The 27604-nt window shown below is 32.9% G+C and overlaps 2 protein-coding genes across 2 annotated transcripts; one reads left to right on the top strand and one right to left on the bottom strand.

Annotated features, from left to right (window-relative positions):
* Nucleotides 1-4352: 4352 nt before the first annotated feature.
* Nucleotides 4353-5534, top strand: LOC136218845 (ethylene-responsive transcription factor ERN1-like). The gene has a single exon (XM_066005984.1). It carries the CDS (start codon nucleotides 4353-4355, stop codon nucleotides 5532-5534), a length of 1182 nt encoding a protein of 393 aa, XP_065862056.1.
* Nucleotides 5535-11716: 6182 nt separating this feature from the next.
* LOC136208833 (SNF1-related protein kinase catalytic subunit alpha KIN10) lies at nucleotides 11717-17565 on the bottom strand. Its single transcript, XM_066000091.1, has 11 exons — nucleotides 17345-17565; nucleotides 16080-16272; nucleotides 15401-15585; nucleotides 15125-15307; nucleotides 14835-14966; nucleotides 13825-14010; nucleotides 13622-13711; nucleotides 13442-13525; nucleotides 12843-12983; nucleotides 12326-12568; nucleotides 11717-12166 (listed from the first exon to the last, which is right to left on the bottom strand). Exons 2-11 carry the CDS (start codon nucleotides 16267-16269, stop codon nucleotides 12053-12055), a joined length of 1548 nt encoding a protein of 515 aa, XP_065856163.1. The 5' UTR covers nucleotides 16270-16272; nucleotides 17345-17565; the 3' UTR covers nucleotides 11717-12052.
* Nucleotides 17566-27604: the final 10039 nt, after the last annotated feature.

Genomic DNA, 27604 nt, shown 5'->3' with positions numbered 1-27604 from the left:
TGAAAGGGTTGTTGCATCTCACAAGATCTGTTGCCTTTTGGAGTGGGTGGATCTGTTAGGGATATTGACAGTTAATCAATTGTAGCGCATCAGAATTACGGTTTAAAATTTTTTTCTTATCACTTATAGTTTGATCTTTGTCCGCTAACCATTGATTGAATAAAATCGTTTAGATCCGTTTAAGGATATACACATCCATGGACTGTCTTTTCTAGAGACGGCTGAAGAATCCACAAAGTAGTATGATCTCCATAGTCAGATGCACGAACAACTATCAAACTAGAATCAGTGCTAGCCGAAAAACGGAATCGAAACAAAAACGGTGAGATGTGTTTACTATATGTTGGCCGAAATTCTCTATGCTAGAGAAGGGGGGATGGCTGAAATTAGTAGTAGGGTTGGTGAGTTTAATTTATATATATATATATATATATATATATATAGGGGTGAGATCCAGTGCGACAATGAGTCTAGGTGTGGCAAGGAGCTTATTGTGTGACATAACAAAACTACGTAGTTTTGATGATAATTGAAAAGGGCAAGGTAGCAAATTTGTAAATAAAATGAAAGAGATGATTAAGAAAATTGTTTTATTTCTTTTCTTTAAAATACATTTTTCCGATATTTCTAACCTCGTTTTTCGAAATTTTTTGTACTATTAGACTCGTCTAAATTAGACGGTCATTTTAAGATCCTTGAAACTCAAGTAAAAAAAATTCCGGTGAACGGAATTCGGGTGGGCGTTTTCTGGTGAAAAATAAAGTGCCCATAAAATTCTCAAAACATTCCAGAAAATGTAAAACATTATTCTGAGAAACTTTAATTCTTGGGTCGAATCGAGATTTCTTACGGTTTAGTCCCAATAAAACTTGTTCCTTAATTTTATCCATTTTACATGCTTCAACAATTTGTTGGGTCAAAACCGTAAGGAATCTCGTTTTGAACCAAGAATTAAAGTTTCTTAAAATGATGTTTTACATGTTTTGCAATTTTTTTGATAATTTTTTGGACACGTTTTTTTGTCCTACTTACATTGTTCCGACAGTGTACGAAATTGTTCCAAATCAATGTACCATTTGTTTCAACAAAATACTTATATTGTTCCAACAGAATAAATCAGCGTACCAATTTTTCCAACAAAATAGTTCTATTATTCCAGCATAATACTTATATTGTTCCAACATAATAAATCAATTTACCAATTGCTCCAAATCAATTTTATTATCTATGTCTTCAATTTCATTTTTGTTTCTTAGTATTTATCTTCAAATTTATATTAGTTATATTATTTAGAAAATAATTCTAATTCTTATATTCTTCCAACAGAATAAATCTATGTACCAATTGTTTCAAATCAGTGTACCAATTGTTTCAACAGAATAGTTATATTGTTCCAACAGAATACTTATATTGTTCCAACAGAATTGTTATATTGTTCCAACAAAATATTGCAACACATAGTGCTGAAAAGTAAGACCAAAACGTACCCAGAAAATTATCAAAAAATTCTAAAATATGTAAAACATCATTTTAAGAAACTTTAATTCTTGACTTAAAATGAGATATTTCTTACGGTTTTGACCCAATAAATTGTTGAAACATGTAAAATGGATAAAATTAAGGAAATTGTTTTATTGGGACTAAACCGTAAGAAATCCTGCTTCGACCCAAGAATTAAAGTTTCTCAAAATAATGTTTTAAATTTTTTGGAATTTTTTGAGAATTTTCTGGGTACTTTCTGTTTTCTCACCGGAAAACGCCCACCTAATCGCCGGATTCCGTTGATTTGGGACTAAACCGTAAGGAATATCACTTTGAGTCAAGAATTAAAGTTTCTTAGAATGATGTTTTACATTTTCTGAAATTTGTTGAAAATTTTCTGGGCATTTGTTTTCTCACAGAAAAACAAATCGCCGGATTCCGTTCACCGGAATTTTTTTTAGCTGAGCTTCTGAGATCTTAAAATGACCGTCTAATTAAGACGAGTCCAACGGTATAAAATTTTTTGAAAAACGAGGTTGGAAAAGTCGAGAAAATGCATTTTAAAGAAAAGAAATAAAACAATTTTCTCTTTCCTTTTATTTACAAATTTGCCACCTTCCCCTGGTTAATTACAAAATTGGTCATTGTCACACAATAAGGACAAAATTAATCAAATCCTAACGTAATCACTTAAATAAATACCAATAGTATTTATTTTATACAATTAGTTATAATTAGATTAAATTTAATTACCCGATTTAAATAAACAACCCTAACTAATAAATTAACGTATTGGTATAATTTAATTATTCACCGAATGCAATTTTATTAATTTATAAATTAATTAATTACATCCTGCAAACTAATTAATTAATCAAATACTCAACTCTCAAAACCATTAATTAATTACCTTGATACAAAGTATCAATTAATCAACCACTAATTGATTACCTTGATATTTTACTGTCAATCAATTAATTTATTTCATCTCTCAAATGTACCGTTCTATAAGTTGTAACTCAGATGTTCAATGTGCACGATCCTATGGGACTGTCCTTAGCTAGCAGTGGCTCACAGCCCATAGGCAGTAAATTGGTTCTAGCAAACCATTATTGCCTCCAACTAATACAGAGTTTCAACAGTCTAAAGATGCAGAGACCTTGTAGTTATCTTTTAACTTATTTTACCATTTGATAAACTAGAGGCATGACGGCTGTCATCCTCTCTGTTGTTTATGATATTTATTGATCTTAAGTAGATTAATGAATCAGATAAGTAAACTACTCATCAGTGTGTGGCCACACACTTAGCAATCCCACTTATCAAGTGGCTTGTGATATCATCTCACTGTTATGTGAGTGGTAATTCCATCACTTCACTATCAATGCCAATGAGTTCATATGTTCATCCAATCATACTCGTATTTGACATCTTGTTACAGACCTGTTAGGTGTATATCAAAGTGAACCAGATTTCACATTGATATTATAATGAAATCTGGTCTGAAGACAGTAAGAGACCTACTTAAGAAAATTTATGATACAACCACCACGTAGTTTTCTCGGACGGATCGATCTAGTCACATGTATCCGTATTCAAAATTGACTTAACAAGTGTTATGCTAGTATTAATTACTATCATACAGTCATTGAATATACAAGTCTGTGGTTCTAATCATTCTCATGATAGAATAGACTTGGGATATGGTTTTACGATTGTCAACCAATGGATTTTCTTATCATATTATAGCACAATATATAAATGAACTAGATTAATATTTTTATTAATGTGACACATACATTTTACCAGAAACAATGTCTATAAACTAGGGCACATAAACAGGATTGTCGCATCTTATGACGTTATTTCCCACAGCAGACGTGCAATCTACCCTAGTAAACATCATTATAATCGTTGTTTGATTCCACTGGGCGCTTGACACGTGTTCTCGAGCGATTTAACCTAGGTGAAAATAGACGAAGCGACTCGCAATCTCCTAGAAGCGCCGACCCCAATAGTCTTTTCATTGATTGCCACTTCTCACCTGCTTTTCCAAAAAAATGTCCATATAAGCAGGCTTTTGGTGATGGCTTTTACTTTCTAGATTTTCACATCTTTTCTCGTTATTCTAAACTTCCTTTCTCTCTTCAGCAAAGTGTAAGTGTCTTTCTCTTCGAGGTTTTTTTTTTTTTGGCATGCAAAAGAATTCTCGCAATCCTTCAACCTCAGAAGAAATTGCTCTTACCTCCTCCTCCAAGGACACTGAATAAAGCAAGTATAGTCTCTACCAAGTTGAAAGTATTAGTTTAGGGATGATAACAGTAATATAACACGAGTAGCAATATAGAGTTTAGGAGGCATATATGTATTTTAACCCTTAAAAAATTATAAAAGGCAAAACTAAGTTGCACTTTTATAAGGTTAAGTTGGGGTTATGATTGTTTTCAAAAAGGGATCTTTTGTCTATGTTCAATAATTGCATTTATTTCTACAATAGCCAAATCACAATCAGTCCCTTTCATGACAGTGTTATTTCTATACTTTGTCTCCTAGATTTCACCTCTTTTCATTTTTTTTTTTTAAATCATCTTTTAATTAGTACAAGCTAGAGTGACCTATTCAAGTATAGAATACATATAAAAACAAAAATTGAAACTTTGGCCAAGTCAACTAAAATCAGAAGCTAGAGAATATTTCCATTTGGTGCATCAAATAAGCTGAAACTTATAAAACAACAATTAGATAACAACAAACAATAAGACTCTTTCTTTCAGCTCAATTGAGACATCATCTCCATTATAAATGCTATCAAAACATAACTGAAATAACAACCTTAACACCTCAAAAACTAAACTAAACTAAACTAAAACATGGGCAGGAAAAGAAAGACTAGTGACAACAACACCTCCACAGAAGAACTCACTCTAGGTTGGGATGAAATGGTCAAAGAAGCAGCAGAGGTAGCTGTCCTCGGCGGAGCTTGGCGAGCTCGGAAGCGATTCGTCGGCGTCCGGCAAAGGCCCTCAGGCAGATGGGTGGCTGAAATTAAGGACACAATACAGAAAATAAGAGTATGGTTAGGTACTTTTGATACTGCAGAAGAAGCAGCTAGAGCTTATGATGAAGCTGCTTGCATTCTCCGAGGAGCTAATACAAGAACTAATTTCTGGCCTTCTTCTTCATCTTCTTCCTCTTCTACAACTCCTGCTCTTCCTACAAAGATTACAAACCTTCTTCTCCAAAGACTTAAAGCACGAAACAACAATAACAACAACCACAACAACAACAACTCTTCTTCTTCTTGTTCTTCTGCTTCTTTGCCTGTTAAACAGCAACAGCAGCAGCAGCAACAAAAGCATCAAATTGAGGAATACAGAGAAGAAGCAACAGACTTTTCGGATACCCAATTCTCTGATTTCCTCAATGATCAAGTGGATTATGCCTGTTTGAATGATAATTACATTAACAGTAGTACTAGTTTAACTGCCATTGATGATATGGCAAACAGCTTTGAGTCATGTTTAAGTGAGAAACAAGAGAAAATAGAAATTGATTTGGAGGCTGAAGGAGAAGGAGAGCTAGAGGAGAGTAATATAGATTTCCAATTTGTAGACGATGTGGGAATGTCTTGCTATTACTCTCCATTTGATATTGCAGAAGAGATTGAAGAGCCAGTGGTTGAGACAGAATTGAACTATGGAGATGAGCCTTCAATGCTTAGAGCAGCAATGAAGAGGATGAAATATGAGAGGAAATTCTCAGCTTCTCTTTATGCATTTAATGGGATTCCGGAGTGTTTAAGGCTGAAGTTGCAGGAATCAGCTGAAAATATGAAGGGGAGAGAAAGATGTAATAATGCTCAGTTGACTCATATTAGAAATGCTATAATGAGTAAAGAGGAGAGGAAAGTAGTAGAAGAGAAAATTGAAGTGATGGAGCTAAGGAAACAGGAAGAAGAAGAAGACCAGCAAAGCTCCATTGATGGTGAATTGTCCCTTTGGAGCTCTCTTGATCTTCCACCAATTTGCTATGTCAACTCATATTCATTTTAATTAATTAGATGACCTCAATTTCATATTCTTAAGTTGTGATCTTTCATTCATGTTCTTGAGTTATGAAACAACTGATATCAACATAGAATACAAAATATACTGAGCTTTGAAGCATTTTCTTTAACAGATGTAATTTAAAATGAAAAGTTTTCATCTTTTTGCTATATTAATATCAACTGTATTGTTTTGGTACATTCTCCAAATTAATTCCATAATGACTTGAAGTTTAATTTCAATAACTCTCATTTCATGCGTTTTTAATTTAGAATTTAAAGGTTTAAGGGAGCCATTGGTCACGGCTAATGTTAAGTACTAAATTGCTTTATGTTAAATAGAATAAGAAGATAGTATAAGCCATGTGTACAAGGGTTAATAGGTCTATAAATATCAGTTGTAATTCATCATTTTTTTCTTTGATGAATAATGTTCACAATAAAAGATTATTTCAAATCTGTTCTTCATGGTATCAGAGTGTAAGTTTAAATCTTTAGCTCCAATTCATCATTTTCCAAACATAGAATGAACAAACGAAACTACGTTGGAGCCTTTTAATCAAGTGTAGCAAGTGACAATAATAGCTCAGTGGATGAGTACGAAGCTTTGAAGCCTATAGTAGCTTGCACTTGTGGAGAATCAAGGAATTTGCAAAGGATTTCTATGAAGAAGAACATCTAATCTAATGCAATTCCTCTCTATCGATCATGTGCGTAATTAGATCCTCCTTATGGATCCACTACCTACTATCAACAAAGCATACTTTATGATGCTTTGAATTGAGAAACATTGTGATATTTCTTCATATGTTCACATTGATTTCGTCAATAATGCTAATGTTTATGCTACAACAGTGGTTAAGAGTCTGTCGTCCTTTAAGCCTTCCAAATCTACATCAAATTCAAAGTCATCTTCTCAATCATTTAATAAGAAGAATTTTATGTGATTCATAGAAGGAAATATGACAAGTTTTGTAGTTCTTGCAGAAAAGGAGATCATGAAAAGGTTGAATGTTTTAGCCTAAACAGATATCCAGAGTGGTATATGGCACATGCGTATCTTAGGAGAGTAAACTACCATATATTATGTTTCACTTCTTTACTTATGTTAGAAAGGCCTTTAGACTGCCTTATGATATGCTGTTGACTTTTTAGTTCAAACACTTCGGAATTAAGCTTGATAATGAAGTATTATTTTCTCCAAAGTTATGTATCAACCATAAGAGCATTACAAGTATCCTAGATGCAAGGAAACACAAGACCAAGCTTCATGTAAAATCAATCAAATATGATACATATGGATATGACTCTAGTGATGAGTCAATTTGTACTAAAACCTTGAAATTTTCTAAAAAACCAAACTTTGTGAGCAATATGAGGCGGCTTTCTATCCTTAAGGGGTCCACAAGAAGAGGATGGATTGTCCATTGAAGACCTTGGAACCTCTATATGAGAAGTCAAGTGTGAAGAAAACTTGAACATTTTCCTATATATGTTGAACATATCTCCATTGTTTACCCTCAATCCACATATATGAGTGATCATATCTCCTCATCCTTTACCTCTAAAAAAATCTTAAAGACTTGTTAAGTTTGGAGGAATTGTGTATTTGAACTTACTTACTAATGCTCTATATCACTACTTTGTTGTGCATTCAAGAAACATATCCTTGCCACCTATATAGCCACATATATGAGTGATCATGCCTCCTCATCCTCTGACTCTAAGAAAATCTTAAAGACTTGTTGAACCCTGGAGGAATTGAGTATCTGAACTTTACTTATTCATGCTCTAGATTACTACTCTATTGTTCATTCAACAAACACATCCTTACCACCTTTCAAACATGTAAACATAGAGAAATGTGTAAACATAGAGAAGTGAATGAAATATTAAACACGGAGAAATGAAGGAAATATTATTTTTTGTTTATTATCTTTTAATCCTTAAGGATAGATTACAACATATTTATATACAAAATAGGAACAGTTGTACATAGTGTAACACTCTCCTCAAAATAGAGCATAGATTGATCATGTCCATCTTGGTACAAATATAATTGATCTGAGTTCCTGGTAAAGCTTTGGTAAACACATCTGTAAGTTGGCTTCCTGTCCGGACATGTGGAGTTGTGATTGTACTGTCTTCTAACTTTTCTCGCGTAAAATGACAATCAACTTCTATATGTTTGGTCCTCTCATTAAACACATAATTGTTTGCAATATAGATAGTTGTTTCATTATCACATCATAAGTTCATTGGTTTTGTTTGTACAAACCCAAGTTCATTGAGAAGATGGCGTAACCATACAAGCTCACATGTAGTTCGTGCCATAGCTCGATATTAAGCTTCAGCAGTGGATCGAGACACTACACTCTGTTTCTTGATTCTCCAAGAAATAAGATTTTCTCCAACGAACATATAATAACCAGTCGTAGAGTGTCGATCTAAAATATCCCCAACATAGTCTGCATCTGTGAACCCTTCTACAATATGGTGACCATGATTTTGATACAACAGACCTCGTCTAGGAGCTCCCTTCAAGTATTTCAGAATATGAACAACAACATCCCAATGGGATGTTCTAGGTGAAGACGTAAACTGACTTACAACACTCACCGCAAAAGCAATACCAGCGCGAGTGATTGTTAGATAATTCAACTTCCCAACCACCATTCTGTATTTCTCAAGTTTCTCAAGCAACTCACCTTCATCGTCTTTTAACTTCACATTTGGTATTATAGGAGTGTCACAGGTCTTTGATTCAACCAGTCATGCATCTTCTAACACATCTAGACAATACTTTCTCTGAGTGAGACAAATTCCTTTACTACTGTGGAAAACTTATTTTCCCAAGAAGGAATTCAACTGTCCTAGGTCCTTTGTTTGAAAATAAGTACTAAGGAAATGTTTCAACTTTGTAATTCCTAGTGTATCATTGCCAGTGATCACCATGGCATCGACATACACCACTAAAAGAATACATCTAGAACCTGATGATGTAAAGAAAATAGAAGGATCATATGCACTTCTACGAAGACCAAATTCAATTACTGCAGCACTGAATTTTCCAAACCAAGCACGAGGGGATTGCTTCAGCCCATATAGTGACTTCTTCAATTTGCATACCTTCCCAGACAACAAACCCAAGTGGTTGCTCCATATAAACCTCGTCACGTAAATCTCCATTTAAGAAAGCATTTTCAACATCAAGTTGATGAAGCGGCCAATTATAATTAGCAGCCAAAGAAATTAACAGTCGAACAGAAGTCAACTTGGCAACAAGAGAGAAAGTATCAAAGTAATCAATGCCATATGTCCGAGCATAGCCTTTAGCAACTGATCGAGCTTTTAGATGAGCCACTGCACCATTTGGGTTTACCTTAACAGCAAATACCCATCTGGAACCAATAGCTTTTTTCTAGCTCAGTAGAGAACAAGATCCCAATTATGGTTAGCTTCCAAAGCCTTTATTTCTTCTTTCACTGCTTCTATCCAACCCGAATGAGTCAATGCTTCAGCAACAGATCAATAGAGTCTAAATAGGCTACAAAAGACTTTGAGGAGACTGATAAAGAATCATAAAATAGTAAGGAAGAAATAGGATGAGTGCAAGTACTTACCTTTTCAAATAGAAACAGGTAGGTCAAGGCTAGAATCAGAAGAAGATGCTGAATCTTGAACAGAAGAAAAAATATTGGTGTCGAGATTAGAGCTGGTTCTAGAGCTAGTGCTGCAACCGTAGGCTATACACGCTGAGAATAAACTTAATGACTAACATGCCGATAGGGAGGAGAGACTTCATGTTCACTCACAGTTTATATCAGAAAATCATCATTAGTGTTATTGGTATGGTGGAAATAGATGAAAGAATGGTGTATTTCAGAGAATGTGACATCGGCAGACACAAGCTAACGCCCTAATGATGGAGAGTAGCAATGATATCCCTTCTGGAATTGAGAGTAGCCCAAGAAGACACATTTAAGGGATTTGGGATCAAGTTTAAATATTTGAGGATGCATATATTAAACAAAGCAAGTACATCCATGGAATACAGAATCCGACCATTAAGAATAGTGGAAGGCATACGATTAATCAGATGGCAGGCAGTGGATATGGCATCTGCCCAGAAAACCTTAGTGACTTGTATATGAAACATGATTAAACCTTAGTGTCTTTTGAAAAACAACCAATAGACATATGTTATTTACAGAGAATAAAGCTCACATACAATAATAAGTTCACATTGGATGCTTATTTTGTTTAATGATATCGCTCATGGTCTTTCATGAGCATATTGCTCATTTGGGTGTTGTATTGCTTAAGAATATCCGAGTTCAGTGGGAGCTTGTATTGTTGATGCTCTTTACATTTAAACACATTTATATATTCGATACAGAATGCAGTTACTAAAGTTTAAGCTCATTCCATTCTGAAAGTGTTATTATCCGGATCTCACTAATGTGGACTAGTTGAAAATAAGCATGTTGAGACCACATTACATATTCATACTTAATTCATGTTATTTGGTTATGCTAATATATGTGATCGTTGTTGATAAGGTTACGCTAAAGGTGATTGATTTTGCCATGATTCTGTGTTGGCATAATTAACAACCGGAATGGTTGATATATACCTATAACAAATGTGATAGTATATTTTGACATTATAAATGTTTCATAATTTATATGGATTTACATGTCCTGCCCAATTAGAAGATTCTTAGATTAAAATCCACAATGTGAGATTTACATATATAATATAGTAAATTATGAGTATATCAGTGTGTATGGACCTAAAGCATATATAATAGGTATGGACATAATTATGTGTAGATACTTAGTTACAGTAACTAATTCTATGATTGGCAAGTTAGTAATTGCACCAAATAGATTTTATCTATAAATAGATGGTTATGGTCGCTAGGATATAAGCATTCTAAATATACAGGTTCCTCTATCGAACTGTAAATGTGTTAGTTGCTTCTTGTCCTAAAAGACCAATCAACCTAAGACGATTCTGATTCTGTTCAATCCATGCACTATGAATTTAAGTACGCTTCTGCTTTCGATTCAAATGGAATATCATGAGTTTATGATCGTGGATCTAATTCCACCATTTTGATGTTATCAATGGTCAAATTGACGATTTCAACTTAAAAGTTCTTGATTTTCCTAAAAGCGATGATCTCACACCTCTTTTTGCAACAAAAAAAAAAGCATACATCATCAGCAAATAAGCAAAATCATTGAATTATGAGAGAACAATTAAATTCTACGAGATAACATCCTTTAAGAACGATCCATAATTATCAATTCTCATAAATACTTTCTTCTCAATGTATATTACCAAATTGTTATACATTTTACTTAATCATCAATAGCTAACAATATCATCTAAATTAGATTCAAATTAGAATTAGAGTTAAATGACATTAGGAACACTACATGTATCGGTAAAACTCCTTGATCTCTTGGTTACAAAGTTATCAATACCTTCCTCAATTTCATAGTTTTATAAATTCAACAATTTCAATTAAGAATAAACACTTAATTATCTTAGCCCTCAGTCATATAGTGGAGATAATAAACCAATCACAGCACCAGCAAAAACGCAAGCAACAAAGACGCAAGCAATAAGGAGAAAGAGCATATTTTTATTAGAATGGAATAAAGTTTCATATTTTTATTACTTAATATAGTAATTCAGTAACTTATCATTTTTAAAGAATTATATTATTATTTTAATAGAATTCAGTTCAGTTAAAAAAAACAGAGCCTCAGCCCTCAGTCATATAGTGGAGATAATAAACCAATCACAGCACCAGCAAAAACGCAAGCAATAAGGAGAAAGAGCATATTTTTATTAGAATGGAATAAAGTTTCATAGTTTTATTACTTAATATCGATCAGTTCAGTAATTCAGTAACTTATCATTTTTAAAGAGTTATATTATTATTTCAGTAGAATTCAGTTCAGTTAAAAAAAACAGAGCCTAAAAGACTTATGGTGAAACATATTTGGAAGCTTAAGCTCCTGCAACATCTTAGATATTCTACTTAATTGTGCTCTCTAGCGTCTGATAAGCTTTGTTTGCACCTGACTCAAGGTCAGCTAACAGAAGTGTTAAATTAGGTTATTAACTCTTAATTACAGGCCTGTTAAAAATTTGCTGGAAAAACAAGAGCAATTAGAAAAAGAGGTTAACACTTGAATAGAGATTATAAGAATTCCTCCAAAACATTGATGAGATCGAGGGAGAAAACCTAGTCAAAAAGAGGAATGTTAATACTAACAAAAACAGACTACAACTGATTCAGCCAACGTCAGTGTTAGAAGTTGGCTTCCATACAATAATTACCCATGTAAAATTTAGGGAGACATTAAAAAGAGCAGTAACACCCTAAGATAAGAGTCTTCAGAAAGATGAGAATTATGTACACTGTGCTTCCTTATTCACAGGCATAACAAGAGATCCGTGAACTGAATTCTTCTTGCAAGCCCCTCCCCTGCCCCCCTTCGCATGCTAAAGGACTCGCAGTTGTGCCAGAAATGCTGCACAAAGATCCAAGAAAAGAAACTGCGGTCCCTGTACCCTTTGTAAGTCGAGCAGGTATTTCTCATCGCGAGTTTTGTAAAGCTGTCAACACCACACAGCAAGTTTATGTTTACGGTATCATAAAATCAGCAGAATTGCTCGAAAAAACTTCTTATCTCAACTGAGCATCATTTACAGCTTTTTAATTTTAACAGCAGACTGTAAATTTATCTTTCACAAAGTCGAACATAATATCTTTACCTGGACTTCAAACTTCACCACGTTTGGTGCCTTAGTGACTCCATCATTCTCGATAATGGTCGAATCATCCCCAAAAAAATGATTATTGTGCACAGGGTCATTAACCATGCCTTCATGATGACCGGGAATTCCAGGAATCCACCTGCATTTCATATTGTAATGACCAATTTTCTTCCAACATACATTCAGTTCTTGTAGAGCTTTGAGAACCTCAGTCATTATTTCACGAGGGTGGGCTCGTGACTGTCAAAGTAATGAGAAAAATTATCAATTATAATTCTAGGCAAACATAAGTAGTTTTACACAAGTAATCAAAATATATAGCTTTCAATTCAGAACCAACACGCTCCAAAAGAAAAACAGTTCGTTTGGATAAGAGCTTAGCCAAGCATCACTTAAATTGAAAACTCAACATCTTAAGAAAACTAAGCAATCAATATATGTTTTTCTGTAATGGTGATTATGAAGCATTTTGACTCAGCAACCTTTCCTATTGCTAAATGAATGGAATCTTAACCTGAAGTCCAAGAGCCCATTTCCTATCAACTGGGAACTGTGACTTTAAACTCATTCCCTGATAGTCCATGTATCCTGGAAGGCGGTGTGCAAAAGCTGGAGAAGTAGGTTCATTTGGATGCATTCGGTTGAAACCACAATCCTGGAGCAAAAGAGAGGAAGAAAAGAAAAAGATAGAGCCAAGAATCAAAATATATAGTAATAGCCACGAAGAAATATATATCACGCAAAAATAGTCTGTATTTCAGATATAACTGTCTTATATGATATAAGACATATTTAGAATCAGCAGCTTCATACTAAAGAGAGAGAAAATCATTCTATTTGCATGATTAAGCTACTATTGTTTGAACAGTTTCAATAACACGTCTCTAGCCTCTACGGCTTGCACACATCCCACGTAGCCATCATGTTTGAGACAAGGAGTTTTGGGGTAAGTTTCCAGGCCAACTGGGCCTAGGCAATTACAATCACAGATTTAGAAGCTGTGTCGCATTTTCAAAATCCACAATTGATTCTAAATACTTTCTGCTAACAAAAAAAGACAACATTAACAAGATTTTTCACGGTAGCAAAAATTAGGAAAAGAAATAAACTGACCATTGTTTCTTGAAACTCAGCTCCAAGATAGCCATTGGAAACACGAAACCGATTGTCCAACAATAAATAGTATGCAACAGTAGCCTGGGATCCATTGTAATTGGTAAGACAATATTTAGTTATTGTAGGTTAAAAAACTGTTTGAAAGAACAATTAGAAAGAGTTCCGAAAAGCACAAACATCATTTTGTATTCTGTTGCGAAGAGATTCAACAAGTTGGTTCCTATCAAACCCCATATTGATCACTTCCTGAAGAATCTCTTCATCGATCTGCAAAAGGGACGGTAATGGGTCAGTAAGTTGCTTATAATGTCATATAATTGAAACAGTCATTGTTATCCTCAAAAAGATTTCAGCCAAGCCATGTAAAAACGCCACCAAACCTTTTTAGCTTGTTGCATTGTATCTGGTGGAGGGACGGCCAAGTAACGTGGAAGGCGGGCTTGGAACCATGGGTGCTGACGGATTTCAGGGATGGTCATCCGCTTCATTGGATCAACCACAAGCATCCTTGGGATCAGATCTCTTGCCCCGGGAGATAAATGGCTGGGAAGTGTATATATTCCGCCCTAAAGGACAAAAATAATGTGGGAATTCACAGAAGTTAAATATTTGTTCAAGTAATAATATGATTGAGGGTAGCTAATTTTGATTGAAAAAACAGCAGAACATATAAAGGATAGGAAAAAGTAAAGCAGAACCACAAATACTACATATTAGTAAAGATATAATGCAAATGAACTCCAAAAGTTGTGCAGAAAATCTTCACCAATTAATTAGTTAGCATTTAGCAGGAAAAAAAACTTGCAGATTCTCCGTGGGATAAAAAGTTACAAAAAAAAATGATATATTGTTCCTGCAACTTCATCTGGTCAGTCAAAAAAGGGCAGCCAAGAGAAGATAGTATATGACCAATGATGGCAGGCTTACATCTTGGTCAAATGACTCAAATTTTATCTCATACCTTTCATAAACTCTATAGGGGCATAATACTAATAACTTGAATCTGCTTTTGCTTTTCCTTGCAAAAACAGATAAGGAACTCCAATTGTTTACAGTAATATCGTCCGCATTCACTTGATTTTATAATTCATGATTCTTAAGAAAAAGAAAATTACTGTGCAATTCAGAAATAACATTTTCATATCTTAAGGTAATATTATGTTCGGAGCCAACTAGATGTATAAATAAAGCAGAACTGAAGTCAGAAAAACAAGTAATCTAATTGGGCAACTAAACAAAATGGGCTTCTCGTAAAGAAAATAAAAGCACAATAACTCAACAAAATTAATAATTCTATAACTACTACAAAGTACCAATTAGATCAACTATTGAGATGAAAAGCATGCAGATAAGCTGAATATTCATATAGACTAAAAGAAAGAACCAATACCTTGATTTTCTTAAAGAGGTTTGGGATGTTTTCATCATCAAATGGAAGGGTACCACAAAGAAGAGCATACAGAATAACACCGCAGCTCCAAACATCCACTTCAGGCCCAGCGTACAATTTCCCAGATATAACCTGCAGAAAGAATAGCACAACCTTCAAATTCAGATCATTGTACAGTTTAATTTTTTTTATTTTTTTTAATTAAAAAAAAAAAAAAAGTGGATTTAGGAAGCTTTGTTCCCATTTTAAAGTTCAAAAATTCATCTTAAAGTAATGGCAGAACTCTGCACCTCAGGAGCAGCATAATTTGGGCTCCCACAACTTGTCTTTAGAAAATGACCATCTCGCATTATATTGCTCAAACCAAAATCTGCTATCTTCACGTTGCATTTAGAATCCAATAACAGATTCTCTGGCTTAAGATCTCTGTGCACAACCATATTTCTGTGGCAATATTCCACACCAGAAATTATCTGCATCGAAAGAAATTTGGCCAACCAATCAAACTAATTGGCAAACGAAGATAAACCATGCAAAAACTAAGTCATACTAATGCCTATTCCCACCTGCTGAAAGAAATTACGCGCCTCATCCTCCTGCAGCCTACCCTTCTCCACTATATAATCAAATAGCTCTCCAGATTTTACGTACTCCATCACAACATATATATCAGTTTGTGTCTCTATAACCTCGTAAAGTCTAATAATATGAGGATGCATAAACAATCTCAATATTTTTATTTCTCTTCTCACTGCAAAAGCAAACAGTATGGAAAAAGAAATCAGATACTGATAAACAACCATGAAAAGTTAATAGAAATGTGGATAGAAATCAACCTACATATAGGAGAAACTAAAAAAAAAATCTAATGAAATACCAGAGAAAAGATCTAACATAAAGACAAAAATAACTCTTTTTCTTTTGATTTTGACTTTTTTTAACACCGTTAGTCCAAACAGTTTGGACTGTGTTTGCTAATGGAAGGTAACACGGGTACCTGTTTGCAAATTTTTAAACCACATAGTTTATGATTGAAAACGATCGTAACAAGGGGTTTATTTTTGTACTTTTCCCTAAATTTTATTATTTCCATATAAAAAAATCAGAAGCATTCCTCAATATAAGTAAAGAGGAAACAAAAGAATCAGATACATTCATTTATAGTAGCAATTATTCTGATCACTAGTACGCATATAGATGAGGAGCAAAATCAAGAAAGAATGAAAATTCATGCACAACAGGTACCTTTTTCTTCCATCTCCATGTTTTTTATCTTGCGACGGTTAAGTATCTTGATGGCAACTTTATGCCCAGTCAATGCATGCTCTGCAATTTTCACCTTGCCAAAGGAACCAATTCCAAGAGTTTTTCCAAGTTTGTAATTTGGTAAAATCACATCAGCAGTACTGCTGCCCCGGTGAGTTGAGCCATCCATTTTCTATGATACAAATATGAGCAAACAAATTTAAGATAATAGAAATCAATTATGTAAACATTTAAACGATGACTCCTGCACAAATATTATGTAGTTGGCACATTAGCAGAAATGAATGGAATAGCAAGACAATTTAAGAGAATCCATCTCCAATAAGATTCTGAAACCATAACTTTCATGTATGAGTTTCGACCTGAAAGTAAGAAATCCTTCATCTATACATATCAACCAAATGGCTTGTAGAAATTCCCGAGCAACAATATTTACACATCAATCAACACTAACATACATTGCCCTAGTAAGACTGTGGAACTGTATATGGAAAATTTTAGTTGCTATGTTGGCCCAGGTAATGATCACATTACTACAAAGGAAAGGTTTCTTTTTAGCTTTCACAAACGGATATTTGGCATGCATAACCCTTTGTCTTGAGAGATTTCACAACTTGGAAGAAATATCACATGACACAATCATGAGAGACACCGCATAACACAATCTCATAATAAAAGCACCTAGTTTTGCTGTAGCCTGTATACAATATAAAGCAAGGTTAAAAACTTACAAGTTCACAGAAAACTTTACCACTATAGAATTCTTCATATCCTCCATTAAATATCCAGATTTACACATTTAAGCCAGAGAGTTAATTTTGATACACTTCCGAAATATCAAAACCTAAAATTCATCAGTACAGCTACATGCTTATCCAATACTATAATTCTAAATTACATAATCTCAGCCCTAGTTAATATCACTCTTAGAATCAGCCACTTCATGTAAAAGTAAAAGAACCCACGAAGAGGGAAACTCTATTAGGGAGACTAGAGACATCGCAAGTAAATTAAAAGAAAGCAAAAGACCATCAATTTAACCAAATCGAATCCGATTAAGCTTAGATAAGAAAACATATATGAACTCAATTCTACAAAACCAAATCGAAATTCCAGAATTTGCCCGAGAACCCAAGCTTCCACAGATCTCAGAAACAAAAACAAGAACAAAAAGGTCACGCATTTAGAATGAAAGTTCATATTCATTAATCCAGCCACGCGTCCCAAGAAAAATAAAGACTTACCGGAAAAAGGGATAATCAGGGGACCCAAAGAGAAAGAACCGAGCTAGAAGAGAAGATAAAGAAGAGATTCACACAAAGAAAAATTCTAGATAGGCTATAAATTTTTTGATTCTAATTGGAGTATTGTTTAAAACCCATCTAGTTTTTTGAGAGGAAAAACAAAACTCTCTCCGTCAGTTGCAGATTCTCAAAGGACAACCATTTTTATTTGTCTTTTTTTCCTTTTCCTATTTTTCTTCGTGGTCTTTTGAGACAAAATGACGGCGGTTACCCTTGACGCCAGTCGCTACAAGGACTGTTTTCTGAGGAGATGGTAGGGGTAAATTGGGAATATGGAGAAAGGTAGCTGAATGAAGGAAGGAATAGAAGATTTACTGTATATGAATTGATGGAAAATTTTTATTTTTTTAAAAAACAAGAAACTAAGTGAAAGAAGAGGAAAACTAGAGGAAGGGAAAAGTTCGGTACCGAATATAAAAAGTCGGTTAGTAAAATATTATATTTTTATTCGTTTGAAAACAAATTATTTCATCTGTGTGATGTGGTTATAAAGAAATTATAAAAATTTAATTTCGAAATGTAAAAACTAAATTAAATACTCATAATTAATTAAATTAAATATTAATAATTGACTAATTTTAAAAAATAATAATTTAATATGATTAAAAGTAAATGATTATATTTTGAAATAAAATCAGTAATTCGGAAAAAAATCTTCTGTTCCGAATTTCCTGCCCCCTTCCCTGTCCCCCATTCAAATTTTGACACGTGTCCCTTTTATCTTACTTTATTGCTACTTATGAGAAAGAAATGAAAAAGGGAATAAAAATGTGAGATGATGGATGAGTTTGGTGAGTCAGGCAGGCGTGGCATAGGTTAGTGGTTTTGTTTTGTAGTTGAGGAAATAGAGAAACATGATACTTGCTTTTATTCTCCAAACTAGTATGTAAATGTATTCCTTTTCGGTTACAACCATCTTATAAACAAACAACACTAGCCCTTGTTTTTAAGGACATTTATGTCTTTAAACACCCCAATATTTTACAATAACAATAACTAATTACGGTAAGTGAATCTCGGAAAGCAATCTGAATCCTTCTACTAATTACGGTAAGTGAATCTCGGAAAGCAATCTGAATCCTTCTAGTCAGATGTCTCGATCGCATTTCCAAAAGTTTCTACTTTTTTATAAGATTAATTTAAAGAGTTCTTTCCTAATTTGATATTTTTAACACGCGCAGATAACGTAATCCAATAAAAAGAATGTGACTTATAACACTCTATAACAATTCAACAAAAACAAAAGTTTGAGTTGTCACCAAATATCTACTATTGTGAGTCTAGAAAATTCATTGGATTTAAGATTCGGTAAAGGTACGAGCTGCATGAAGCTTAATAAAAAAAAGGTTGAATATTAAAGACATGTTTAACTCATTACACGAACATAAGATATGTGTTATTCAGAATGTCTGCCTTTTACATAATTTTGAGTTTATAGATAGAATTCTTCGGAACCACAAAAGATTTTTAAATGAACAACTTGTAAGACCGAACCTATATATCATGTCTAGATCTCTTGCATAAGTAGGGATGGCAACGGGTAGTATACCCGCGGGTACCCAGCACTACCCGGTCCTAATGGGACTACTCGTACCCTGTATAAAATGGTATGGGACGGGTATGGGATCAAAACCATTACATGTTAGGGTAATGGGACGGGTATGGGAATACCCCCTAAGGTACCCGTTACCCGTCATAAATTTTTTATATATTAATAAATATAATTATTTTTTAGAGGTAAGACGTGAGATTTGAACTTCAATCTTTTGTTTTTTAACCATTGAGTGATACCATTAAGCTATTTTATTCTTATTAATTAAGGTTCAATTTATTCAATTTTTAGATAGATGATTTATTAAATTTGTAATATTTTTGTTTTATATATTGATTCTTAACGGGTAAGGGTACCCGCGGATACCCACAAACAGGAACGAATCCAGGATTTTTTGTTAGTGGGGGCAAACTATAATTTATTATAAGATCATAATTTTCAAATCCCGAGAAAAATGGTGCATATTTGAATATCTACTTAATTAGTGATTTTTCGGATCGTCACATAAAATGTGACATAGATCACCAATGCCTAACTTTCTATTTCTAGAATGGACCACGAGATAATATAACGATTTAATAGTATGAAAAAGTATTTCGGTGTCAACAACATCAACAATGAAACAAATTAAAAGACTCTTGATTCCTTTTATATTGCGCACTTCATAGTATGCATCATAAAATAAAATATACCAAGACTATTAAATTTTAACAAACTTCTTAAAATGATAATTAATGACTTCAAAATAAAAATATTTAAGAATTAAAGTTGTCCTGAACCACATTTACCATAAAACCATATTTTTTATTTTCAAAAAATAATCATTTTTTTATAGTTTTTTTTTTCAAAAGTTCATTCCCTCTCCTAACCAAACAAATCTAAGTTTCTTAGAATATCATTTAACTCTTAGAATTATTATTTACTGAGGAGATACTAGGGGTAAATTGGGAATATGGAGAAAAGGCAGCTGAATGAAGGAAGAGAAGATTTATTCTATATGAATTGATGGAAAATTTTTATTTTTTCAAAAAAAACAAGAAACTAAATGAAAGAAGAGGAAAACTAGAGGAAGGGAAAAGTTCGGTACCGAATATAAAAGTCGGTTAATAAAATATTATTTTTTTATGTGTTTGAAAATAATTTATTTCATCTGTGTGACGTAATTATAGAGAAATAATAAAAATTTAATTTCGAAATGTAAAAACTAAACTAAATATTCATGACTAATTAAATTAAATATTAATAATTAACTAATTTACAAAAACAATAATTTAATATGATTAAAAATAAATGAACATATTTTGAAATAAAAATCAGTAATTCAATCTATCAAAACCGAAAAGGAATATTGCCATAAAATAATAATTCAATCACTAATTACGGTAAGTGAATCTCGGAAAGCAATCTGAATCCTTCTAGTCAGATGTCTCGATCGCATTTCCAAAAGTTTCTACTTTTCTTAATATAAGATTAATTTAAGGAGTTCTTTCCTAATTTGATATTTTTAACACGTGCAGATAACGTAATCCAATAAAAAGAATGTGACTTATAACACTCTATAACAATTCAATAAAAACAAGAGTTTGAGTTGTCACCAAATATCTACTATTGTGAGTCTGAGAAATTCATTGGATTTAAGATTCGGTAAAGGTACGAGCTGCATGAAGCTTATTAAAAAAAAGATTGAATATTAAAGACATGTTTAACTCATTGCACGAACATAAGATATGTTCTGCCTTTTACATAATTTTGAGTTTATAGATAGAATTCTTCGGAACCACAAAAGATTTTTAAATGAATAGCTTGTAAGACCGCAGTCTTGATCACATGCACCTTAATGAGCATGTAGAATTTGCTCATTCACCGTCAGATCTAGGTTTAATAGAATCCTAAGATGGAGATTCAAAGTATTCTAAGGGTTAGATTTAATAAGCACATATCTAACAGTGAATGAGCAAATTCACTTGCTCATTAAGGTGCATGTGAAAATTCCTGTGTAAGACCGAACCCATATATCATGTCTGAGCCTAGATCCCTTGCATAAGTAGGGATGGCAACGGGTAGTATACCCGCGGGTACCCAGCACTACCCGACCCTAATGGGACTACTCGTACCCTATATAAAAGGATATGGGACGGATATGAGATCAAAACCATTACCTGTTAGGGTAATGGGACGGGTATGGGAATACCCCTTAGGGTACCCGTTACCCGTCATAAATTTTTTATATATTAATAAATATAATTATTTTTTAGAGGTAAGACGTGAGATTTGAACTCCAATCTTTTGTTTTTTAACCATTGAGTGATACCATTAAGCTATTTTATTCTTATTAATTAAGGTTCAATTCAATTTTTAGATAGATGATTTATTAAATTTGTAATATTTTTGTTTTATTTATTGATTCTTAACGGGTAAGAGTACCCGCGGATATCCACAAACAGGGACGAATCCAGGATTTTTTGTTAGTGGGGGCAAACTATAATTTATTAGAAGATAATAATTTTCAAATCCCGAGAAAAATTGTGCATATTTGAATATCTACTTAATTAGTGATTTTTCAGATCGTCACATAAAATGTGACATAAATCATCAATGCCTAACTTTCTATTTCTAGAATGGACCACGAGATAATATAACGATTTAATAGTATGCAAAAGTATTTCGGTGTCAACTTCATAGTATGCATCATAAAATAAAATATACCAAGACCACTAAATTTTAACAAACTTTTTAAAATGATAATTAATGACTTCAAAATAAAAATATTTAAGAATTAAAGTTGTTCTGAACCACATTTACCATAAAACCACATTTTTTATTTTCAAAAAATAATCATTTTTTTATAGCTTTTTCTTTTCAAAAGTTCATTCTCTCTCCTAACCAAACAAATCTAAATAATCTTAAAACGAAATTTTTTAAGAATTAAAGTTTCTTAGAATATTATTTAACTCTTAGAATTATTATTTTTAAGACTGTCAACGGTCATTTTGAAACGTTGAGGCCCACGAATATTAAAAAAATATAAAGTTGAGTATTTTTACGTTAATTTGTAAAGTTCAGTAGTCATTCCGTTAAAAAAAAGCAAAATTGAGTGGCGATGAGTATAATTTACCCTAATTAAATTTCATAAATGTAACTTATAAACATATAAGTTTTTATCAATATGTGGGTCATTCTCCATTGTGCATGTCTGCTAAACCAAGTAAAATTGGAGAAAAAAAACTAAAACCTAAACTAATCATACCTTGGGGGATCAAAATATTTCTAGATCTCAGTGCCCCATTGCCCCCATTGTAGATCTGTCCCTGCCCACAAATTAAATGGGACGGGTATGGTATACCCATTAGGGTAATGAGACGAATACGGATAATTAAAAAATAAAAGGGTAAGGGTTTAGAATTGGCATTTCCCGCGGGTACCCTATCCGTTGCCATCCGCGGGTACCCTATCCGTTACCATCCATATGCATAAGCACAGTTTGTAAAGACAAAAATTGAACCCTAACATATACCGAGAGAAATTGGCCTTACCTTATATGCTCAGATTCGACTGAATTTATTTACTCTTAAACCTCTGAATCTCTAATTAAAGGCCTTAAAATTTCACATTGAGAATTCATATCTTACAAAAAAAAAAAAAAAAAGTTCAAATTATAAAAGAAGCTTGGAGATCATTTCTCAAGTTTTAGAAAGTTATACTATCGAGTAAATGTGAAAAGTTATAAAAGAATATAGTTAAAGTTCTAGAGTGAACTTTAGGGGGTGTAGAACATCCAGATATTCAGAATAAAATTTTTTATTTATATGTTAAACAAGACATATAGAAAAAAAAAAATCCTAAGTCGAAGGCTTGTCTGCCTCATCGATACCGGAGTCTTGGGTAGGAGGAGCGGCAGACGAATGCTCAAGAGGAGCGGTATTTGAATTGTAACGTTCGTGTCCAAAATTCTCGATCTTTATATATTGAAATAAATTATTAGATATCTTTTAGTGTGTTAATAAATTGGATATTATTGGTATTATTGAGGTTAATCAAATTATATAAATTACAAAAGTGAAATATACAATTAAATTATTAATGAGTCAATCAACGCCACAATAAGTTCAGAGAACAAGAATGAGAACTACCTAAGTTAAGAGAACTACCTTAAAAAGATAGAACTACGTGGCTTTGATTCCCTAAATTGAAAATACTGGGACACGTAGGAAGCTTGATTATATATTATCAAGGCCAAGCTAGTTAGAGAGATTAAATTAGATAGTCAATTTTAAATATTGGTTAAGAATTTATTAGAGTATCAGGTTAGCTAATATAGAAATTTAAAAACGATTGTTCGTGTAGAGTGTGGATTTAGTGATAGAAATGTATATTTGATATTCTTATTGATTGAAATTTGATTTTTAGAATTTGTTAGAGAAAATAGATAAATGAAAATGTAATTAATTATTTATCATAATGTTTGTGACACGGGTTGTATGGTCTATTAGAAAATGAGTTTAAAAATATAATAAATCATTTTAGATCATCTGATTGAATTAAGGGGTTAAATTGATAACTTTTATAATTAAAATGTTATGGGTTGATTTTATAGAAAGTAGATTCATATTTTGGGATTTATAAGCGTTCGTTATCTTGTCTTCTTTTCATACCCGATGTCGTTTAGGGTCGGGTGTGATAATTTGGTATCAGAGCTCTAGGTTAAATTCTTCGGACCTAACTTGAGGTATATAGCAATTGAGAAATACGGATCATTGATGAAGATAGTTCAGAAATAATTTGAGTGGAAATTTTCGAGGATTATATTAGATATTTAGTCATAAAATAGAGGTTATAGAGAACAATTTTAATTATAACGTAAATAATTTGTGTGAGGAAATATGAAAGATATCAACTATTTTTGAAATTTTTTACCAAAGGTTTTCGGGGTTTGATAAATCATTCGGGTATTCATAAAAGGTTCATGGGTTAATTTCATGCTTTTAAGATATAAATTATAATTTTTGGAATTTTTAATGAAGATAAGATTAGGGAGATATTTTGTTATTTTTCAGTTATAATGCAAATTGATTATTGAGGCTAATTTAATTGTTTTTTAAAAAGGTTTTATGAGAGTTCATATGAAAAGAAAAAAATGGTAATTATGAAAGAAAATAGAAAGAATCTGGACAGTTGGGTTTGATAGAATTTCAGTATTCCAAATTCAATGGGATCTTCGGTTCGATTTGATTATTCTGATTAACAGTCTGTATTCTAGTAATAAAAATAAAAATAGCCTGTTAAGAATATTTGGATTTAATTTTTTTTTAATATTATCGGTATAATATTTTGAACAACTTTAATTCTTTCCAACTTAGTTAAATTCAATTTTTTCATAAATTGGTTATCATTTGCAAGTTTAAGATTAAATTAAAGAAAATAAGTATATTTATGAGTATTTTGGATGTTTAATAGCAGTTTTTGGTTTTGATGAGCTTATGTTGAATTTTTGGTTTAATTTATTTTTAGTTATGAAATTTTGGTATGTTGATAAGAGGAAACATCAGAATTGATGTTGGAATTTGATGAATATTTATGAGACCGATCTATGGGAAAGAAAGTATTTTGGAAAGAATGTATTTTTGATATCCATCAGAAGTAGACTGGATAGGTGGGTTTGTTATTTAAAGACCATATTTAGTGAGAAATATGGCTTGTGTACACAGTCTAATGACCTAATCGGGTATTGGCAACGAAGTGTGGGGTAAGACCAATATGGGATTAGGCAATGTTAAAGAGATGTCTCGAATATGAGGTGATACTCGACGATGGATATAATATTAAAATTTGATTTGAACTTTGGTTGTAGTAACGTGTTTTGATCATTATGTTTTGAATATGTTTGAATTTGATGATTTTTATGGAATTTTGATTCAATTGCAATTTTGATGGAAAAGTTTATATAAATCGAATATTGGTTGGATATTTGGTGAATTTTGATTTAGTTGGTATTTTAATAGAAAATATTTAGTATCCATCGGGAGTAGTCCGGATGGGTGGTTTCGATGTTTGAAGACTGTGTTCAATGAGAGACATGGCATGTGTACACAATTGAAAAACTTGTCGGGTATGGCAAATAAGTGTTGGGTAAGACCATGCGGGACTAGGAAATATGATGAGACATCTCGAGTATATATATGATTAGAAATATGATAAAGGGGATGTACTTTCTGATGGATACATACGTTAAACTGATTACAATATCATGTGTTTTTTTTTCTTTTTTAAAGAAATTCTTTATTGGAACAATATTTGAAAGATTTTGATAAATGTTTGGCATGTATGACATGACTATTCATATTTTAGGGTTTTGAAATTTCATGGGATTTTCTTTTAAAACTCTTTAAGTAAAGATTGACTATAAGAAATTACGAATTTTGAGGGCAAAATTTTTTTTAGGTGGAGAGGATTGTAACGTTTGTGTCCAAAATTCCCGATCTTTATATATTGATATAAATGATTAGATATCTTTTGGTGTGTTAATAAATTGGATATTATTGGTATTATTGAGGTTAATCAAATTATATAAATTACAAAAGTGAAATATACAATTAAATTATTAACGAGTCAATCAATGCCACAATAAGTTCAGAGAACGAGAATGAGAACTACCTAAGTTAAGAGAACAACCTAAAAAGGATAGAACTACGTGGCTTTGATTCCCTAAATTAAAAATACTGGGATACGTAGGAAGTTTGATTATATATTATCAAGTCCAAGCCAATTAGGGAGATTAAATTAGACAGCCAACTTTAAATATTGGTTAAGAATTTATTAGAGTATCGGGTTAGCTAATATAGAAATTTAAAAACCATTGTTCGTCTAGAGTGTGAATTTAGTGATAGAAATGTATATTTGATATTCTTATTGATTGAAATTTGATTTTTAGAACGTGTTAGAGAAAATAGATAAATGAAAATGTAATTAATTATTGATCGTAATGTTTGTGATACGGGTTGTATGGTCTATTAGAAAATGAGTTTAAAAATATAATAAATCATTTTAGATCATCTGATTGAATTAAGGGGGTTAAGTTGATAACTTTTATAATTAAAATGCTATGGGTTGATTTCATAGAAAGTAGATTCACATTTTGGGATTTATAGGCATTCGTTATCAAGTCTTCCTTTCATACCCGATGTCATTTAGGGTCGGGTGTAATATGAATGCTCAAGAGGTGATTGTTGCTTCAAGCCCTTCGGAGCACTCCTAGAAGCAGCTTCTGCTCCAAATTTCCCTCATGAATTCTTGAATGTTATCACTTATATGGAAGTAGATTTACCAAGGTAGAGAGAGATATAGTGCTTAGATAAATCTATCTTAATAGCACACGACCTGCGCAATGAAATAATCCTTATATTCTACAACATGGGCCTTCTTAGTAGCTAGCTCCTCCCTTAGATCCTCTAGGTCTAGCTGGAGCTTGAAATTGACAGTCTCTTCCTTTTTCAACTTCTTTTGAAGTTTCTCAACCTCCTAAAGCTTGCCTTGGAGATCCGCCACCTTTTTCTCCAGCTGCCAATTCCGCTTATTTAGCATAGTAGACTTCACAGCCTCGATGGCTTGTTTGGATAATTACTCTGAAAGCACCTTAGCCTATTGGAAGACTTGAGAAAAGAAATGTGATTAATAAAGAAGGCAAGGAAAAGAGGAAACTCTCAAGAAAGAATTGTTACGAGAAGATTACCCGAAGAATATTCTAGATCAATCTAGTATAGTTCTTCTCTATAAAATACCTCATGTACCTCTCCTCAGAAGCAAGAGGAGTCACAAGTCGTAAAAGGGAGGTTATCAAATGAGGATCTCTCAATATAATATCACCCCTAAATAGTGTTCACATAATCTAGTATTAAGACCCTCAAAGGTGAACTCAAGCATGCACTATGTAAAGGGTTACGACTGGTCCTCTAGGTCTTGTGAATGAGGCATCAACATTCAGTTAGAAAGCCAAGTAACAAATGATGGTATGAACGGAATGGAAAAACCCTTACCTTAGTTCCATTGGCTATATTCGGCCTCTTAGCCGAAATACGAGACAGTTTGCATTAATTATTCAATCGAATGGGCAAAAATTTTGTGTCCAAAATTATTCGATTGAAGAATCAACGCAATTTAAGAAAATCACTACAAGTCATCACACCATAAAGAAGGGGCAATCTCTTTGCATTCATTCTCAATTGAAGGGGCAAAAGTTTTTGTTCCAAAATGATGCAATCAAGAAATAAAGATAGATCCAATGATACATGACGGTCTTCCAGAATGAGAGCGAATGCAAGAGTCGGAAAGGGTGAGTTTCTTCCAGTTTGACAGTAGTCTACCAAGTAGCACATCAGCAGGATAGCATGGAGGATGGACATTCCTCACATGTGATAAGGAATGAGCTATTGAGATGGGCGACTATAAGAGCAACATATCTTTTATGCTTCATGGTTGATGATATCCCCGCACATGTGAAGATATCAATTTTTTTCTCCAGCCTTGGCGATAGTTTACCAAATAGCATGCCAATAGGTAGGATGATACGGATGATGGTGACCCCATATATGTGAAAGGATGTATGGTGGATGGTAACTCTACATGTACCAGAATCAGAAAACGGAAATTTACTT

This window comes from Euphorbia lathyris, chromosome 1 (genome assembly GCF_963576675.1).
Source record: "Euphorbia lathyris chromosome 1, ddEupLath1.1, whole genome shotgun sequence".
NCBI classification, from domain to species: Eukaryota; Viridiplantae; Streptophyta; class Magnoliopsida; order Malpighiales; family Euphorbiaceae; genus Euphorbia; species Euphorbia lathyris.
This window is presented reverse-complemented; position numbering and strand designations above follow the sequence as displayed.

Excerpts from the sequence above, each read along its gene's own strand:
- LOC136218845 (XM_066005984.1), top strand. The coding sequence starts at position 4,353 with ATGGGCAGGAAAAGAAAGACTAGTGACAACAACACCTCCACAGAAGAA.
- LOC136208833 (XM_066000091.1), bottom strand. The coding sequence starts at position 16,269 with ATGGATGGCTCAACTCACCGGGGCAGCAGTACTGCTGATGTGATTTTA. Across the intron at positions 13,526-13,621 it reads GCAACAGAATACAAAATGAT|GCTACTGTTGCATACTATTT; the intron begins GTTTGTGCTTTT and ends AATGGATCCCAG. Across the intron at positions 12,984-13,441 it reads CTGAGTTTCAAGAAACAATG|GATTGTGGTTTCAACCGAAT; the intron begins GTCAGTTTATTT and ends CTTTTGCTCCAG.